Raw genomic sequence first — 19,418 nt, forward strand, 5'->3', positions numbered from 1 at the left:
GATAGAGTTCTTGCACCATTCCGTGTTGATGTAAACACACAAGCCACCACCGCGAGTCTTACCGCAGAGAGCTGTATTTCTGTCGGCACGAAATGAGGCAAGCCCGTCTAGCTGAATGGCGGCATCCGGAACTCTGTCGCTGAGCCACGTCTCCGTGAAAACAAAGACGTAGCAGTCTCTAAACTCGCGCTGTGTAGCCTGCTGGAGTCGGATATAGTCCAGTTTATTGTCCAGGGAGCAAACATTTGAGAGCAGGATAGACGGGAGAGTCGGCCGGCTAGGGTTTGTTTTTAGCCTAGCATGGACCCCCACCCTCTTTCCGCGCTTCCGCTTTCTCGCACACCGCTTCCGACGTCCTCTCCCCCGGCCACCGGCATCAGGCGACGCCGAGGGCTGGAGGCCTGGTCTCCGCAGCAAGCCGAGTACGTGTAGCGCCTCCTGCAGGTCATCATGCAGCTTGGTTTTTGCATGAGTCTTATATTTCAGTAGTGTCTGGCGATGGTAGACACGAATACCGGTTGCTCCGATGTCCATGTGTTGCAAAAGTCGGGCTTTTTTAACAAAAATAGCACCATTGTGGATCCGGAGTGGCCGCTGCGTGCTACCGCGCCGCCATCTTGGATTTCTTATAACGATTCTTTGAGCATTTATAGAGGCATAAATGGGAAGACAGCCTCATGAGATGAGTCGGTTTACCAGGTGAAAATAGACTAAAGAAACATGTATAGCTTATGTTTGGAAGATAGATGACTGTGCGATGTATACAAACAGGCCATGGACCGTCTACATTAATACATAAAATGGCAGTTCATTAAACCTATGGCAACTTATTTGATTGGCGGTGCTTATCATTTACTCGCCCTCATGCCATCCCAGATGTGTATGACTTTCTTTCATCTGCAGAACATAAACAAAGATTTTAGAAGAATATTTCAGCTCTATAAATTAATTCAATGCAAGCAAATGATGGCCAGATATTTCAAGCTACAAAAAGCACATTAAGGGTGCATAAAGTTATCCATACTACTACAGTGGTTAAATCCGTCTTCTGAAGCAATTCAGTTGGTTTTGGGTGAAAACAAACCAAAATGTAACTCATTTTCACTGAATATCTTGCCATTGCAATCTCTAGGCACGATCATGATTTCAAGCTTGATTTCAATTTGTAGTGCTTGATGCATGTGCTGAGCCTTAGATGGTGCTATTGGAAGTGTTATCAAATTTGAAATCCTGATCGCCAATATGACTACTAATGTCAAAATTTATAGTCGAAAAAAGAGTTATATTTTGGTCCATACTCACCCAAAAACCAACTTGATCCGCTCAGAAGTCATTGATGAGTCTTATGGATTACTCTTTTGCTGCATTTATGTACTTTTTGGAGCTTTAAAGGTCTGGCCACCATTCACTTACATTGAATTGACCAACATAACAGCAATATTCTTCTGAAAATCTTTTTTTTTTTGTGTTCTGCATAAGAAAATTATATTTTAAGACATACACATCTTGGATTGAATGAGGGTAAGAAAATTATGAGAGAATTTTCATTTTTAAACAAATGATCCCTTTAAATGGCGCATTCAAGTTACATCAGAATGATAATATTTATGGGATTACAAGGCCAATAAGCAACCACACAGAACACCCTAGAAACTGCATTACAATGTGCTGAAACACAGTTCAAACAACTTCACAGCATAGCAACAACCTGACAACCACCTAGAACACCTGTTAACTGCAAAGCAATGCGCAAAAAATAGAAAACATCTTAGCAACAGCATAGTAACAACCTGGCAACCACATACAGTGGCAATGTGTCAATCGCCTTGATAAGTGCATAGCATGTCAGAGCAACCATCCAGACAACACTAGTTACCACATACTGTAGCATAAATGTTCTACTAAGTAAATAACACTTTGGCAACCACCAAAAAACTAGTTTTGCTTCGGCAAAGACCATTCACATCTTCATAATATATAAAAATAAAATATTGTTGGACATTTTCATGAGTGCTGGTAATTATTCATACACATCATACCTTTACGTAAAAGCATTTGATTGACTTTTATATGAACAGGTCTCCTGGAAAGGCAGGAGACCGATTGCACATAACTTTATTATTTCACAGCTTTCATAACGTTTAAGCCTAAACTTATCAATTTAATTAGTGGGGAAAAAAAAGGTTTTAATCACATGAGCAGATTCTTGTCTTCCCCAGAGGAGACAGACAACGGAATACATAATCTGACGTGCGTTTCGCTTGTGATTTTGATTCGTGATTCGCAAAATGAATCATTCAGACTGCTTTTAGAATCTTTTTGTTCAGTTCAAAAGGAATCAAATTTAAAAGATTCTACACAAATTATTCTTTCAACGAATCACATCTCTATCGCCGATCTGCATGGATTTTTGCACATACTGCTATTATTATTATTTTTATTTTTTTAGGTGTTCAGTCAAAAAAATAACAAAAAGGTCTGGACAAATATATTGGAGTAAAGTATAAATATTTTATTCAAAATATAGTAAAGTGAAAGTCCAAAGAAATATTTATACTCAAGTATAAATATTAAAAACCTGTACTGAAGTACAGTAACAAAGTATTTGTACATCATTACTATACACCTCTGATTAAAGGTTCACGCAGTATTTTTTCCCTCATTAAAAAAGTTTTAATCCTAAAAGAATAGTAATTTTGAAACACGTGTATGAAATCATGTACGCTCACATTCAAATGAATAATACAGTCATATCAGTAACCTTATAAAAGCGGATTTATTTTAGGTCTGACTCTGCGAGACTGTGGTTTGAAGTAATTACTTTTCTTTGCATGATACATTGACTGCATTTATACGTGTGGCAGGGCGGAGGGCGGGGCCAGGCCATGATTCTGCAAACCCGGCACCCAATCAGGCTGATCAAGCCTGAGAGGGATAAAGCCGACTGGAGGCAGCAGTTTGAGTGAGAGTTATGGGCAGCTGCTCAGCATGTGATTGTCTTTTTGTTTAAGTTAATCATTAAACTATTATTTACATTGTTAAGCTGGTTCTCGCCGCCTCCTTTCCATTGAACCTTGTTACAATACGATAGTCTATGTAGGAGTTAGCTTGCAAGCCAGCTTTATCAATAGCTGTTAGTTAAATTTGGTGGATGATGAAAGTAGCCGTTTATAAAATAGACTGTACATTATAAATATGTTGTTGACACAATTCAGTATTGACGTGATTCCATCACAACTGTCATTTTGATTTTGTGCATTTGTTTTATTATAATAGATTGTATATATATTTTCTGTATAACCAAGTTACACTAATGAATGGGTCTTTTTGGATTATCTTGAACATTGTCTACCATTCATTTCATTTGTTATTGTAGTTTATCTTGCTGATTACAGAATAACGTTGTTTATGACAGTTACTGTGCAGGCAAAATCAAGTTAGCTAAAATTACACAGATCAATCCTTATGGCACTATATTTCACATGGTTTGCAGTTATGTAAGCTTAACTGTCCAATAAGAAGAACACCAATTCAAGGTCAGTTTTGATCCCCATAACTGAAGGAAGGTCCCTCCAGGAATTAAATGCCCTGCCGATGTTCACTCTAGTTTTCGCTCAACCACTATCATGTTCCCGCTTAGCCAGACGGGATTCAGTAGATAAATGTTTTTGTTTGTGTAAGAGTCGGTGTTGTGCTGGGACGTTACCTAGTGTTGCAGTTTTTGTGTTTAGTGTTCAGTTGGTTGTGTTTGCTAATATAAGCATCATTACTGTTGTTCAAACAAAAACACACTGAAGTATTAAACTTCAGTGTGTACTGTAACTTGTCCTGCACAGTTTGTGCTATGGACATAAATGACCCCTCAAATTACAACTCCGATCATGCAGCTTGTTAAAGAGTGGTGTGCTGTTATACTTTTTCGAAACAATCTGACTGAATTACAAACAAACGTTTCGTCTGGCAGATGATCCCAACAAAATCCCATAGACAAGGCCTGCCCTGATGAATGACAGTGTGAACTACACCAATATGCAGAGTTTGATCATAACAGAGGTCATTTACATGAAAAAGACTTACTGTAAAAGGCACTGTAGCAAAACAGCCGTTTAATTCAAAGGGTCAAAATACGGCTTTGAAAATAATTAAACAACTCACTGAAGAGGAGGAGATAATACTTAGAGGCACTAGATAAAAACACACAGACACATTCACACGGACCACAAAGTTAATTAAGAAGCTTGTGAAACTGATACTATGTCATGCGCTGCAGAAAACTGTACATATCAAGAGCTGATGCAAATGGTAAGAGAAAAAGTCTAAACACTAAATGTGGTTGTCACTTCACGTTTCAGTGCATAATCCTATTCTGTACGGACACAGTTCAGCAATTTAAGGGAGTGGCAACCGTGATTAACTCCCGAAAAATTCTGGTAAGGATAAATGCATTTTCATTTATCCGAACTGAAAAGCTAGTTGTTAACAACGTGATTACTAGTAGGGATGTGCACGAGTAATCGGGTACTCATTGCACAATTGACTGAATTATAATGCTGAGTTATACTGTATTTTCCCTCTGAATTTCGTAACAAGTCTCGCAGTTACATTTGAGTCCACTGGGGACTGTTGTGGAGAGGTTTTGGATGAGAAATGGCAACATTAACTTTCAAGCAAAACAAGGCTCACTCAAGTCTCATTCGATGTTTCTAAAATTAGGTTTAGATATAGTGTTAGAGTAAAGCCCAAAGAATACTCCAGTCAGACGCAAACGCTAGCCATCTGCATACAGGATGCGTGACGCAAATTTCGTTATCAGTAGGGTGCTCTAGCATAGAACGGCCGATTTTTCAAACTGAACGTACTATGAATGCGCAGAATTATTTGCACTAATTAGAGTGTCCACAGGGTGGCAACACTCCAGTTGAGCTGTTGCTGTCACGAGAAGCGCTAGAAGATGATGTAATCGTTGGTTAACAACAGGAGATGAAGGTGAATAAAAACAGTGAGAATTACCACTCGTGTTTTTTGCTGACACGTGCGAGGTATCGCTATGGTTATCACTTGACAATCATCTCAATTTCTAGAAATAAATTCAGTTATTTATTTAGGCATTCACTACCACTTTTAAATGTGGTTGTCACTCACAATTATTTGCAGTGTGTAAGTGGCAAGACCTCAATTATGCACGTGCGCGCGTACACACACACGCACGCACACGTACATGAAAGTGCATGAACTGAATACAAAAAAAAAAATATATAAAACTGGCTAAACACAGTTATTACAACTTACATCATCCCAGAAAACTGGGTTCTGTTCATAGCCTCCGACAGAGAGTGCATCACCTTGGAGACGGAGGTAGACAGATGCATCGTGGTCCCTGACGTTGGGCATGTTCTAGAGAAAAAAAAGAGACACATTTTTAAACGTGGTTGATTTTTTATTACATCACTTCAAAAGGTTTGCAAAAGAAAAGCTCATAATGTCATTAAAAAAAATAAAAGGGTGGATAAAATCTTTTGCACCAAACATATAGCAATACTAAACATTACTATTAGATTTCACTGTATGTTGCAATAATCACAGTGTAGAGTGATATGTCTACTGTGTATTTTGATATGTCTACTGCTTGTTTGTAAGCTTAAAAAAAAACATTCTCTGCCCAACAAGATTTCACAATCTCTCAAGAGCAAATCAGTCTATCAGTTTCACAATCACATTTCATCACTTCAGTTTAAAAGATGACACATAAAACACCTTCTATCCACCATGCATCAAACTAAGCACAGTGTTGCATAATACATGCTTTTACAGAATGCATTAGGACTCCCATCGTGCAAAAAGACAGATTAAACCGAGAGCAGAGAGACAAAAGGTACAAGAGATGGACAGACACAACACAGTGAATCTGGCTTAAGACACAACTGACTGTGTTTACTGTAAATTAATGGCCTGCCAAGATGTGCTAGGCTGTCAGTCAACACAATGAAGTTTTGTAAGTAAACGTTGTAGTAGTAATCCTCACAAGAGTTTAACATAAATGGTGACTATTTCTGTATATGTGGTTATTCATAATAAAAGCACATGCTCATTCTTTTCCTGCTTTTCTCATTGCTTTCTCTCATTTAAAAAAATAGTACACCCAAATTTGAAAAATCTGTCATCATTTACTCACCCTCATGTTGTTCCAAACCTGTATGACTTTGTGGAACATAAAAAGAAAATATTTAATGAATATTCCGGTCTGTCTTTTCAACACAATTCAGATGATAGGTATCATTTTATGAGTAAAATGCGATTTAAGCGAGTTCACGTGAGAATTTGCATTGTTTTAGTGCTAATGATTGCAAGTTCTCGCGTGAACACGCATGTCACTACAGACTAGCTTCTCTAATAGTGCTCATGGATGTGCAGCAGGCCTCAAGATATTCATTGAAAAATGCATTATGAGTTTCTCAACAAAATCTATTGTATGTCTTCTGAAGACTTGGAATATCATGTACAAGTCGCATGGATTACTTTTATGGTCCTTTTGGGCCCTTTTTAAGCTTTAGAGTGAGGCACCATCCACTGCCATTATAACGAAGAGACAGACCCCAATATTCATTAAAACATCTCCACTTGTGTTATGCATAAGAAAAAGTCATCAGTCACAAGAGTAATTTATGACAGTATTTACATTTTTGGGTAACTATTAAAGGAATAATTCACCCAAAAATGAAAAATCTCTCTTCATTTACTCACCCTCATGCCATCCCAGATGTGTATGACTTTCTTTCATCTGCTGAAAACAAATTAAGATTTTTAGAAGAATTTCTCAGCTCTTTTGTTCCACACAATGCAAGTGAAAGAGTCCTTTCATATCACTTCTGAAAATCTGGATTAAACCACTAGAGTTGTAAAGGCCTTTATGCTTTTTGGTGCTTCAAAATGTTGGCACCCATTCACTTGCATTGTATGGACCTACAGAGCTGAAATATTCTTTTAAAAATCATAATTTGTGTTTTGTAGAAGAAAGAAAGTCACACATCTAGGATGGCATGAGGGTGCATAAATGATGTGAGAATTTTCATTTTTGGGTGAACTATTACTTTAAGAAAAGAAGTGAAATTGATTTGACACAATACTAAAATGGACAGCATGCAAATTTTAGTAGCGGAGCATTAAAACAAGGTGGTTACCTGAATTCCCTCGATTCTCTCTGTGACGACATAAGCATGGTGCATGGCTACCAAAGGAACATTCACACCTGCCATTTTACCCAGCTTAGTGGCCCAGACACCTAATAAAGGTTTTATATACGATAAGAATTATGTTGCATCATGTGATGAACTAATTATCGATTGGCTAAACAGCAAATGATATCATGAACTTTGCAATGACTGGTTACATTATGTTGTAAAGTTTAAAGATCAGGTGAGGCAAGAATAATTAAATAATGGCTATTAATTGTAAGAGTGGATTATTTAATTAAATAAGAGGTGATATTTGACATCAGTCAATAAACAATGTTTGCTTTTACAAGAGCATGTGGTTGAACGGTCTTGAAGATGGCATTTCACTGTCATTGACTGCCCTCTTCTGGTGGAGACATGGCAAGTTTGTTATTCTGACCTGCACAGTTGACCACACAAGGTGTTTGGATTATCCCGTGAGGAGTTTCAACTGCTTTCACTCTCTTCACTCCCAAATCATCAGTCTTCACCTGGATACCAGTCACTGGACAGTTCTCTATCACCTACAATCAAAAAAGGTTATTCATTAATTTTACTAATGTGCTTCATATATTCAGTCACAGCTTAAACCATACCACTGACCAATTTACTCAGAACAGGATAGTTTAAGCCTCAAACTATCCTGTTCTATCTCATCTCGATTCTAACAGTACATATAAAAAACACAGTGCCCATTTTAAAGAATGACACAATCATTGATTTCCATATGATAGCAGTTGATAGTTTCAATTTGATTTGAGGGTAAAAAACGACTTTAATTTTAGTCATTATACTATACTGTTCATTATAAAATGTGATTGTATGACATCAGAAGACTTGGAATATGATGTACAAGTCGCAATGGCTACTTTTAGGACACGTTTAGGTTTCTTTAAAAAATCTCCATTGTCTTCCATAGAAGAAAGTCATATGGGTTTAGAACTACATGAGGGTAGGTAAATGACAGAATTTCCATTTTGGGGTGAACTATGTCTTAATCATGGCTCACAGTGAATAGGTTATTTCTGCAATGTATCAGTAAATAAAAACGTTTGCTTTTGTGTAATGCTGCCCCTTGTTGCTCCAATAGCTACTGTATGTTTAACGCTATCTGACAAATGGAGCATGGAATCAAAGCACCGAAAGGTAATTATACTCTGCGTGTACAAGATAAAAAAGTCCTACTCATATTTTTCAGTTCTTAATGGATAATTTTATTCTGATAGAGAGGCAATGAGAGTTAGTGTTAAGAGTTAGAATTAATTAAAAAAAATGTACAATTCAAATAAACTCCATGTTTGATCTTAAAATCAACTCTTTGGTTGTGATCCAATTTGTTTTTATAGATTTATTAAATTATTTAAAAATCCTTAAAAATGCAATTCATACAAAACATTTATTCAAATAACACCTCTTCTATGAAAAAAAAGTCATTTTTATACTTTTTTCACATACCTTCAAGAATGAATGTGAATAAAATATGTTGACATTTGTATAAAATGGCACATTTTATTCAACATCTATTTATTGTGTAATACTGAGAAAACTTCTTGTTATTATTGACTTTAAACTTTTTGTAAAAAATTACAGTGAAAAAGTAGGTTTTTTTTACTTGTTTTAAAATGAATGATTAAGTTGTTGTGACGACAACGTGGTCGGGCCGTAACGATGGACCCACAGCGCTGAATCAGCCGGGAGAGGGATAGAGGACCCGGGGACACCAGTTTGAGAGAGAGAGAGAAAAGAGAGAGAGAGAGAGAGAGAGAGAGAGAGAGAGAGAGAGAGAGAGAGAGAGAGAGAGAGAGATGCACGTGGCCTATATGTTTTATGTTCCTAATGTTCCTGTGTCATTTAAAAGTTTATGTTGACTGCTCAACTGGTTCCCACCTCCTCCTTGTCCATTTTATGAACACCTTATATTGGTGCCGAAACCTAAGAGGAAGGAGTGATGTGCTGTCGGAGTGCCCTTGCCGCTGATAGAGGGTTGCAACACCGAGGAGGTACGTTCTGGTGTTACTGGAGTGGTTTGCCATAAACGGAGGAGCCGTTGCTGGTCGCCAGGATATAGAGGAGCCACTTCCGGCCGCAGGGAGGAGCCGTTTACATCTGCCTGGAGGTGGAGAAGCCCACTGCCATCCGTCAGGTGGAGAGTTTTTTTTCTTTCTCTCTCTCCTCTCCCGTCCTCCACTATTTAGATTCCCAGGAGGTGGGGAAGACCAGCAGGTGGAAGGACGGCCGAAAGGGCAATGCTTCCCCTCCAGGAGGGGGGTAAGTCATGTCAGAATCAGCGTTGGGGATATTCTGACGAGGAAGAGGAAGTTCCTTTGTGTCATTAAAAGGTTTACGTCGAATGCTCATCCGGTTCCTGCCTCCTCCTTGCCCATCCTATGAATGTTACAGCTGTGTACTTTAATTCTTTCCTCAGTGGTTACATGGCATTACATTTTTTAAGTTATTCATTAATTGATTCTTGTTTGTTTTGTTTTTTTCAGCTTTGGACACATAAGCGCTGTCTACATACTATTATTCATTCTCCTGTGACTCATATTTACATTACAGAATAATTAAATAATCACAAATAGTAAAGAAGCTCATGGATACGTACAGTGGCTCCCCGTGCAGTAGCTGCTCTAGAGAGGGTGGTGCAGGTGCCAGCTGGGTCCATGGTGCCATCTTTAGGAACATAGAGTGTGCCATAAAGATCTTTCACATTCATCAGAGGATACAGATCTTTGGTCTCAGCTGGCGACAGGACGTATGACTCAATGCCGTAGGCTTTACCCAACTGAAATAGAAAAACATAATGTCACTTCATTAGAACACGTCAGACTCATGTCAAATAATATGTAATCAGTTACATTTTGTACATTACCCATTGAAAACTTGATTCTGATTGGTCAGTTGTAGCATTCCGAAGTTGGACATTTGTATATAATGGCCGTTAAACTGTAGAATTGACAGTTGTCCCAGGAAACAGATTTCCTACATAGTGTTTGTTTTATGTCTCTCATATCACTCTACTGTCTCTTTCTTTTCTTGTAATAAAATAATTTGAACTCAAATCAATATTTCATATCTTATTTCCTGTATGTATTTGTAGTAGCCATGCTGCAATAAGTGTTATAATGTACGGTCATTATAGATGGAAAATAAACCCCTCCACTTTGTATCCAGGTCCTGATCAACCTTTCTGGGTTTAGTTTGTGATAATGAACAATTGACTTGACATTATGCCTTACATATTTACCATTATAAAAATCATTAACAATTATCACAAAGTTAATTTGACACATTTATATGTAAATGCCATGCTCAGCATTCAGTAGCTTACACCGGACTTTCAAGACAAGAATTATTTTGTTGATTTCTAACAAAGGCCAAAGCAGTGTTCAAATCTATTCTAATTTGGTTCTGCACTTGCTGTCTTTTCCATCACACTGTTAAGTCCCAACAAAATAAAAGTGCATGCTATAAATAGGTCATGTTATTATTTAAAAGCCAATATTGGTTTTATGCGTAAGACTAAAAAACAAAACAATTTTTAGTAAAAAAAAACAAATGTATCTTTAATTTGTGTGGTTTAGCATATGTGACATACCGACATTAGCCTTTTATACTCGTCCAATCGCTGCTTGTTTGAAGCAATGAACAAGCCTCCATTTTGGATCCAGCCCGTCTCAAGGCCCGTCTCCTCCTCTAGTTCTGAGCTAATCACATTGCGCGTGTGAGCCAACAGCTCCACCTCAGTATCACTCGGCCTCAACTGCCACAAAAGTCCTGTGAAAGGGTAGAAGAATTAGTTGCTCATTCAAACTAAAACACAAAATGCAGGCTGGATCATGTAAAAAAACTAGCACAAGCTATGACGAGGTGCAGCTCATTTGTATTTGACAAACTTTAAGGACTAAGCCCAAAGACTTTGATTTGGCTGTGACTCAATTCATGCTCTAAAACCCATTCATTGAGAAAACTCTTGAACTGTGCAAATGGGATATAAATCCAGATTTGCTGCCTAGATTAAAGGTTTCTCTTAGAATTTACAACAATCATCAATAATTAAACACAAAATATTTTTTCTAAATGCATGAAGAAACTACACAGCAAACTCTCTGATCACAGAGTGCACACTGAAAAACACTTCTATATCTTTTATACCTGCTGTGTGCCAGGTGGTGCCAGCAGTCAGCCTGTCCCTCTCTAGCAGAACAACATTGGTCATGCCCATTTTACACAGATGGTAGAGGGTCTGGCAACCCAGGCTTCCTCCACCAATCACCACAACATCTGCAGACTTTGGTAGGGGTTTGGTGGGTCCACGGATTCCATCCTCCTGTTTCAGGGTCTTCTCATAGGGAACGCTCTTCTCAGTGGTCTGCGTAGACTGGGAGCTATAACAGCGTGTGGTGGCACGACAGAGGTGTGAGAGGGGCTGCCGGCATGCCATAACCCTCCACACTGTAGCTCCCAAGAAGGCCATAGCCCCTAAACCATTATAAAACCACAAACACAAAACATTATTACATAATGATCATGGCTTATTAAGGAGTGCCCCAGGGTTCAGTGCTAGGCCCACTTTTGTTTTTTTAAATAGCTTAGAAAAGAATAGCCCCTTTCCCAACTACAGTTCCAGTTATTTTTCCTTAGTAACTTTCTCGATGAAAACTCTTAAGAGGAATGTGACAACCAAGGAGATTTTCCCCACTTGCATTCGCACTAACAAAAGTAACCTCATAGTGACGACATCAAGAATCGACCATTTTTCTTGTGGCGCTGATTGCACATGCGATTCAACAACACCATCAGAGGATGCCGGGATCAGAGCTACACATTTGTTAGGGCTGTTTAAAACAAACTTCAAGCTGCATCCGAAAATGTAGGCACTAGGCAACTGCCTAATCAATTAAAGGTGCAATATGTAAACATTTTCATGTAATACTCACCTTTTTTTTTTATGTGTGAACGGCTTGTAACGTGACTTAAAAACGGAGCCCTTCCCAGACTTCCAAGGTATTAAAGCCTGAAACTGATTTTCATGTGATAGAATGTGACATTTATGCACGCTCCCGAGAGCCTTGCCTCAGTGCTTCCGCTACAGGTTTCTGCTTCCGCTTTACTGCCACACTAGGTAACATAATATTAGAGATGGAATCTCATAGGTTTGTGTGCATCATAGGTTTTTGACCAATCATAAGGCTGCAGCACCTTCCATAGACCCTCTACACCCCAAAAAGCATCGACCCAAGAGTGGGAGCCAGAAATGTCCTCTAAAATGGCTTAGAGGAACTATAATTCCACAGGTTCACAGAAAATGACAAAAAGGACTAGACCCAGGGAAAAGTACCTAAAACTGGCTACTTGCAGTGGGAAAGGGCCTAATATTCCCATGTCTGCTTGACATTTTAAAAAGCAGACAAGCGAAAGGGATTGTTTTAAAGAAATTTTTGAGTGCTGAAAAATACAGGCTATTCTGACTTATTAAAGATTTTTACTGAGTAGCTGACATAAACATGACAAGAAAAGTATATTTCACCCAGAAATGAAAAATTCTCTCACAATTTACTCACCCTCATGCCATCCCAGATATGTATGATTTTGTTTCTTCTTCACAAAATGAAGATTTTTAGAAGAATATTTAAGCTCTGTAGGTCCATACAATTAAAGTGAATGGTGGCCAGAAATTTGAAGCACCAAAAATCACATAAAGGCAGCACAAAAGCAATCCATAAAACTACAGCGGTTTAATCCATGTAGTGGTGTAATGAAGCTTGAAATCTTGATTGCCAATGAGACTGCTCAAGATTAATAGTGACATTTTATTTATATTCTGGCTTGTTCTCACCCAAAACCATTTGGATCGATTCAGAAGACATGGATTAAATCACATGAGTCTAATGGATTACTTTAAAGCTGCGTTTATGTGCTTTATCAAGCTTCAAAGTTTTAGACACCATTCACTTGCATTTTATGGCACAACAAAGCTGAGATATTCTTCAAAAAATCTTTGTGTTCAGCAGAAGAAAGTCATACACATCTGGGATGGCACGAGGGTGAGTAAACAATGACGAGTAAACCATGACAGAACTATAATTTGTTGGTGAACTATTTCTTTAACATATATTTTACCATTTGAATTACAATTTCAAGAAGATTCTAGGTTAAAAAGAATATGAATGTTTAAGGGAATGTGTACCGAGGTGCTATAACTGGTAACGATTTATTTTACGTTTTTTTACCATTTTGCATATTTGCCATTCTTTTCAATCATCCTGCTGCCTGACAAGCGAAATTGGTCATGTACATATTTCCATGAAATCTCAATTAATAAGAGGTCATAAAAAACGGCTTGTATAATAATAATAATAATAATAATCATGCAAGAATCAGATTTTTTTGTTTTTGTTAGTTTAATATGGTTTTAGAAGTATAACATATGCCACACAGCGGTCACAGCTTGAAATGTCAATTTAACCCTTTATGGTCAACACCATAAAAATATGGTTTTCGTTTTTAAATAACTATTTTTTTTTTTATGACAGATTTTTTTTTTACGCCCCACATGCAGAATCTGTTTCAAAGTCTGACTATGTATTGCTTCGGGGTTTTTTTTTTTCTTAAGATTGATTTGCATTTCAACTAAGCAAACAAACTTATAGTCATCCAGTAGAAAACTACACGAAGAGCAGCAAACGTAGAAAAACAATCATCTACCTTTCAAATACACATGCAGCTGGCAACATTTCAAACATGCATTAGATAACAGGAGTGAAACAGACATAAACATCAAACAGTCAGCGTGTTAAGCGGGTGAGGTAGTTTAGTAGTAGTAGTAACTTCACACTGTTAGTGCTACCCACATACAATAAAACCACAAGCACTTACTGAAAGCGTGGATATCCTCTGTTTATGAAACGCTTATGTAAAAGTGCGACGACCCAACCGTTAGATACGATAAAAAAAAATTAAAAAAAAGACTAACGTGGTCAAATGTGGCCGTTTGCTTGCATGTCGGAGGAACACAGCTGTGGTAAACGTCAGAACTGCAGATGCGTGAAAGAAACTCAGAGAGCGCTGTTAACCAAATGCCATTCTAATCCCTGGGTTGCTGCGTGTTTCACACTCATACTTTGGGGTTGTTCAGGTTTGTTAACTTTGCCATTTGCATATTTAGGAGGTTATTCATTTATAGTTCAGGGCGGGGGGCCGAACAACTCGCTGCCTGCTTCGTCTTGTCTGTCCGTGCGCTATCAGTGTCCTCAATGCTTGTTATTTTTAACTTTCCATTTGACGCCATAACGAATCAATGCGTGAAAGTTTCTATGTCAGTACAAGCGTATGAATATTTTATGGAATAAGCGCTGAGGCAGTTTATGGTTGGTTATCTGTTGCTAAACAACTCTCCGTAGCGTGCTAAAAGTTGTCTCCTCGCCAACAGTCTGTTCAGAATAGCATACTTTAGGTCCCACACTACTATATACGGCAGAAAGAGTAAGAATAGTATGGTATGCCGAACTAAGTCAAAAGGTGAGGCTGTGTTTCAAAACCCAGTGAGCTGCCTACCTGGACGGTACAAAAATGTTGTCTAGGTACTACAGCTAGGCTAGTTCACTGGTCTGAGACAAAGCCAGAGATAGACCTCCTGAATACTGCAAGCTCGCTTAACTTCCCGATTAATAAATCCACTAGGGAAAGAAAAACACAATCAATAATTTAGCTTATCTGGACTTTGTGTGCTGCTTATTGCACACTACACCTTGAACCTCTAGTTGGCTGCTGCCAATGGACGTGTTAACCCTATAGTGTAAAATCTCCACCCACTAAGAGCAGATCTGTACTGATTTGGCTATCAAACTGAGGGTGGACCTAATGCTACATCTACAGTATGTTATGTTGTGGGAAGAAAAAAATATGTTTTATGCTTTATACTTTAATTATTTAATGAAGGACATATGGTGACCCAGCTGTTAGTTTTCCTTTTTTCTCAGAGTAGATCACAATTGGAGCAGAAAGGTTTAGACATCTGCTCTTATATGATAGTATACACTGACAGACTAACAGGGATTGTTCAACCAAAAATGAAAATTCTCTAATCATTTACTTATGCTGATGCCATCCCAGATGTGTATGACTTTCTTTCTTCTGCAAAATACAAATGAAGATTTTTAGAAGAAACTTATGTTGCAGGTGAATGTTGACCAAAATTGAGGCACCTAAAAACACAAAGGAAGCATAAATGTAATCCATAGGTCTCCAGTGGTTTAATCTGTCTTCAGAAGCTGCAAACCTATTGTAACTCCTTTTTCACTATAAATCTTGGCATCAGCTGTCTCATTGGCAATCATGATTTCAAGTGCGATTACACTTCCTATTGTGCCATCTAGCTCTCTGCAAGCTTGTAATCAAGCTTGAAATTATGATTGTGAATAGAGACTGCAATAGCAAGATTAATAGTGAAAAAGGAGTTACATTTAGGTTTGTTCTTACCCAAAACCAATTAGATTGCTTTAGAAAACATGGATTAAACCGCTTTAGTCATATGGATTACTTTTGTACTTTTTGGAGCTTCAAAGTTGTGGTCACCATTCACCTGAATTGTATGGACCTGCAGAGCTGACATATTATTTAAAAAAATCTTCATTTGTGTTCTGCAGAATAAAGAATGTCATTTACATCTGAGATGGCATTTTCAATTTTGGGTTTAGAACATGATGATAGGATAAATAGATATAAAAACTGTCAAATGTGGTATTATTCCATAACCTATGCTATGACAAATATAAATTAATAACTGGGCATCAGCTTTTCTACTGTACTCACTGATACATTAATTAGTATTGTAAAAGAGCCCAACTCTCCGCAAATGAAAATCACTTACACATGCTGGAATTTGTCCTTAGATTAAGGGGGCTTTCACACTAGCACTTTTGGTGCACACCCCGGTTCGAATGACGTCAGAGTTCGGTTCGTTTGGATGATGTGAACGCTGTCTTCCGAACTCGTGGGGTACGGTTCATGTGAACTCCAGTACGGTTCGCTGCCGATATGAACGCAATCGAACCAAACCGTGGAAGTGAACCGCTATTGATGACGTATAATGTGGTCGTCAGTCTCACGCGTCACTTTCAAAATGAGCAGAAAGGGTTTACTTTCGTGCGTGTGTGCGTGTGTATACACTTACCTTGACGAAAAGCGGGATTGACGCACACGCACTGCAGGCAGAGAGATGATTTCTGCTTGCCTTGAACGATTTCAGTATTTTTGCGGCAGACAGACGCAAGTGTGTTTCTGTATCTTGATGTTGAAAACAAAACCAAAGTTTAAAAAAAGAAGAACAAATGTGAACCGAGCAAGTCTATTCATTGAATTTTGACGCCTTTTCATTTCGCGGTTATCAAGCAACACGATTACGCACCAGCTGCAGCTTGATGACGCAAGCGTACCGCGGTTCGGATACAAATATATAATGTGAACACAGTCCATCGGGGGCAGGGGGGAGGGGGAGCAATCGAACTCGGGTTCGGAACAGGCAATCGAACCAAGTGTGAAAGCCCCCTAAAACTCCTTTCATGGAAATTTGCATTAAACAACATTCTAGGAATTTATTAATTTACATTTTATAGATTTCAATCAAGGAATCAAGAAACTTTCACTAAAGACTTAATAAAAAGTCTCACAATACCAATGAACTTTTACTATTATTGGCTGACCCATTTTTAGCACAAATATAACATCCTAGAGAACTTCAACACTATCTGTTTCTGAGGTAGTTGCACACAAAGTTGCTGACCTCACGAAACCTCTGAGGCAACCAATCAGAAAAGGATTAGAGAGGCAACACCCCCAGTCAGGGAAATGCAATAACACACTGGATAAAGCAAGGAAAACAGCCCATCAGTGATAACAAAATTGAAAAGAAATCCAGCAGCACTTGTGGAGTGGAGAATAATTAAATCTTTATTTTGCCAACGCATTTCGGCATCTAGACCTTCATCAGAGACAACACCCACAATATTTGTTTGCATAATACTAGAGTTAATGTTTGTAAAATATTTCAAACATTCAGATTATGGTGTTTTCTAAATGGCTTTGTTTGTGGCATTGCAAATCATTTTTGAAACACTGTGAATGCATGTGAATGCAAACAGCATGACATCATCACAACACTATACTGTTGTGCAACAAGCCAACAGTTTGACACAAATAAGATAGCATGCAGACAGAAAAGAAAAAACATAAGATTAGACATTCAAAAATGCTGTTTGCTTGCAATAATCAGCTATTGATCGGTTTGTGTGTAACATGTGAATGTACTGCTGGAACTATAAAATAAAGGTTTCAGTGCGGCACTTACAATGAAAGTGAATGGGGACAATTTCTGGAACTTGTAATTTTATAAAAGCACTAATGTTAAATCTTCTGTTAAAACTTATTAAAACTATTATTTGGGTTGTACAGTTGTTTAAATTGTCATTTTTACAGTCAATTTAGGGTTTGTTGACATTACATTGTCAAGTTGTACAATTGGCTATATCTTTACTTTATCACACTAAAATCATGTTTACACACATACTGTTCATGTGTTGTGGCTATACTTTTGAAAAAGATAGTATTTTATCATAAAAGAATGGTCCCCTTTCACTTCCATTGTAAGTGCCTCACTGGAAACAAGATTAGGTTTTTTTAAAGAAAAGGAGGGGCAAGTCAAACTTTTTTGTTGAGCTTTAATTGTATTGAACCCAGAATATTCCTTTAAGATATAGGCTACTTGGGTGAGAAAAGAGACAAACGTACCACAAAAGAGGATATAAATGTTTCTAGATTTTCTATAAATATTTGACTTCCGACTGTGGCTTTTGGCTTCAGAAAGGAAACAGTCACTCTTTGTGTGTTCTATCTTTCAGCTGCCGTCGTGTCATACCATTGAAATTTATACATGTTTCATGTTGCCTTTGCACACATTGTGGATTTTGTGTCAACATTTTTATTTATTATTACTGTTATTGTTCTATTTAATGTGTTCTGTATTGTTTAATGTTTAGAGAAACTACATTTAATTCCTCATAAGGTCTATATACTAGACTTATAGTTATCACTATTTACAATTATATGATTCCGGATCACATATACAGAAATTAAAAATATGAACCTGCAATGAGAAAAATGTACTGGGGTCAAAAGTGTGACAAGTAACCCCAGTCTCCCCTACTGTATGTCTGACTCATTTGACAGAGGGGGAAGGGAAATTGTTTAAAAGTATGGCAACGCCTGCTGTATTTGTACTTTGACAAAAATGTATTTGGTCAAATGAATTTTTCATCCATGTCATTAGAATGAGTTTCTTGGAGAAGAAAACTTTGTGCTTCTTCATTGTGACAAAAAAGGAAGATTTAATTTATTTTAACAGAGTCTCTTAGGCCCCTAGTGTTACGTGAAACATAAGAGAACTTATGGTTAGAAGACATTCTAAAAATATAAATATAAAGTAAAAGTTTAAGGGTTTTAGGTTTTTTATTATTATTATTATTAAACACTGTTGCAGAGCCCCTATCTGGCACTACTGAATACAACAACATTAACTGTAATGGGACATGATGAATGCCAGCTTGCCCATCTACTTGGTCATTATCTATCTTTCAACTATGACCTCAGTTCTCAGTTTATTATACCAGTTCATCTAGTTAATTGTTTCAATATAAGTCTAGTGTGGCAACATAGACAGGGACTTTTCTCTAGTCAAGAGAGCTTTGATTCTGCTATGCTCATTATCATTCACTATATGACTTTCTCTCAGGCTGCATTTAGTTGGCTGCAGTCCTATGAGTGTTAAGGGGATATGCGTGTGTCTCATTTGGGGAGATGCTTTTGCTGGGGTGGGTGGGTGGAAGGTTTTGTTATAGTTCATATGTTCTCTGTATGTGTGCCTTTGCTTGTTTTTTTTCATCCTTTTTTCTTTACTTGGTCTACACACTATATGTATAAAATATTGCAGTCAGTAATATGTCTTGATATATTCAATAATTCACATCGGATATGACACAACCTAAAATAATTAATCATCTTGGCAGGAGGAATTAAAAATTTGGAACAGTAAAGGAGTAAATTAACCAGTAAGGTGTTACACCATCTCCAACACTTAGGGGCCCAGATAGTTTACCTCCAGGAAACTCATTTAAAAATTCACCTACAGTTAAGGATAGGATGGATTGGTCA

General features: G+C 37.7%; 1 protein-coding gene across 2 annotated transcripts in view; it reads right to left on the reverse strand.

The window, feature by feature from the left end:
* Positions 1-14,949, reverse strand: part of LOC127635424 (sarcosine dehydrogenase, mitochondrial-like) — a 79,140-nt gene extending 64,191 nt beyond the window's left edge. The window contains exons 1-7 of one of the 2 annotated variants that reach the window (XM_052115467.1): positions 14,769-14,949; positions 11,367-11,693; positions 10,810-10,988; positions 9,817-9,996; positions 7,612-7,735; positions 7,179-7,279; positions 5,290-5,394 (exon numbers count right to left, since the gene is read on the reverse strand). In XM_052115467.1, the coding sequence (XP_051971427.1) occupies positions 5,290-5,394; positions 7,179-7,279; positions 7,612-7,735; positions 9,817-9,996; positions 10,810-10,988; positions 11,367-11,688 (1,011 nt within the window). In that variant the 5' untranslated portion in view covers positions 11,689-11,693; positions 14,769-14,949. Of the gene's footprint in view, positions 1-5,289; positions 5,395-7,178; positions 7,280-7,611; positions 7,736-9,816; positions 9,997-10,809; positions 10,989-11,366; positions 11,694-14,090; positions 14,344-14,768 lie in introns of those variants that run through there. The other variant, XM_052115466.1, reaches the window with a different exon arrangement.
* Positions 14,950-19,418: the final 4,469 nt, after the last annotated feature.

The sequence above is a fragment of the Xyrauchen texanus genome, chromosome 43 (assembly GCF_025860055.1).
Source record: "Xyrauchen texanus isolate HMW12.3.18 chromosome 43, RBS_HiC_50CHRs, whole genome shotgun sequence".
NCBI classification, from domain to species: Eukaryota; Metazoa; Chordata; class Actinopteri; order Cypriniformes; family Catostomidae; genus Xyrauchen; species Xyrauchen texanus.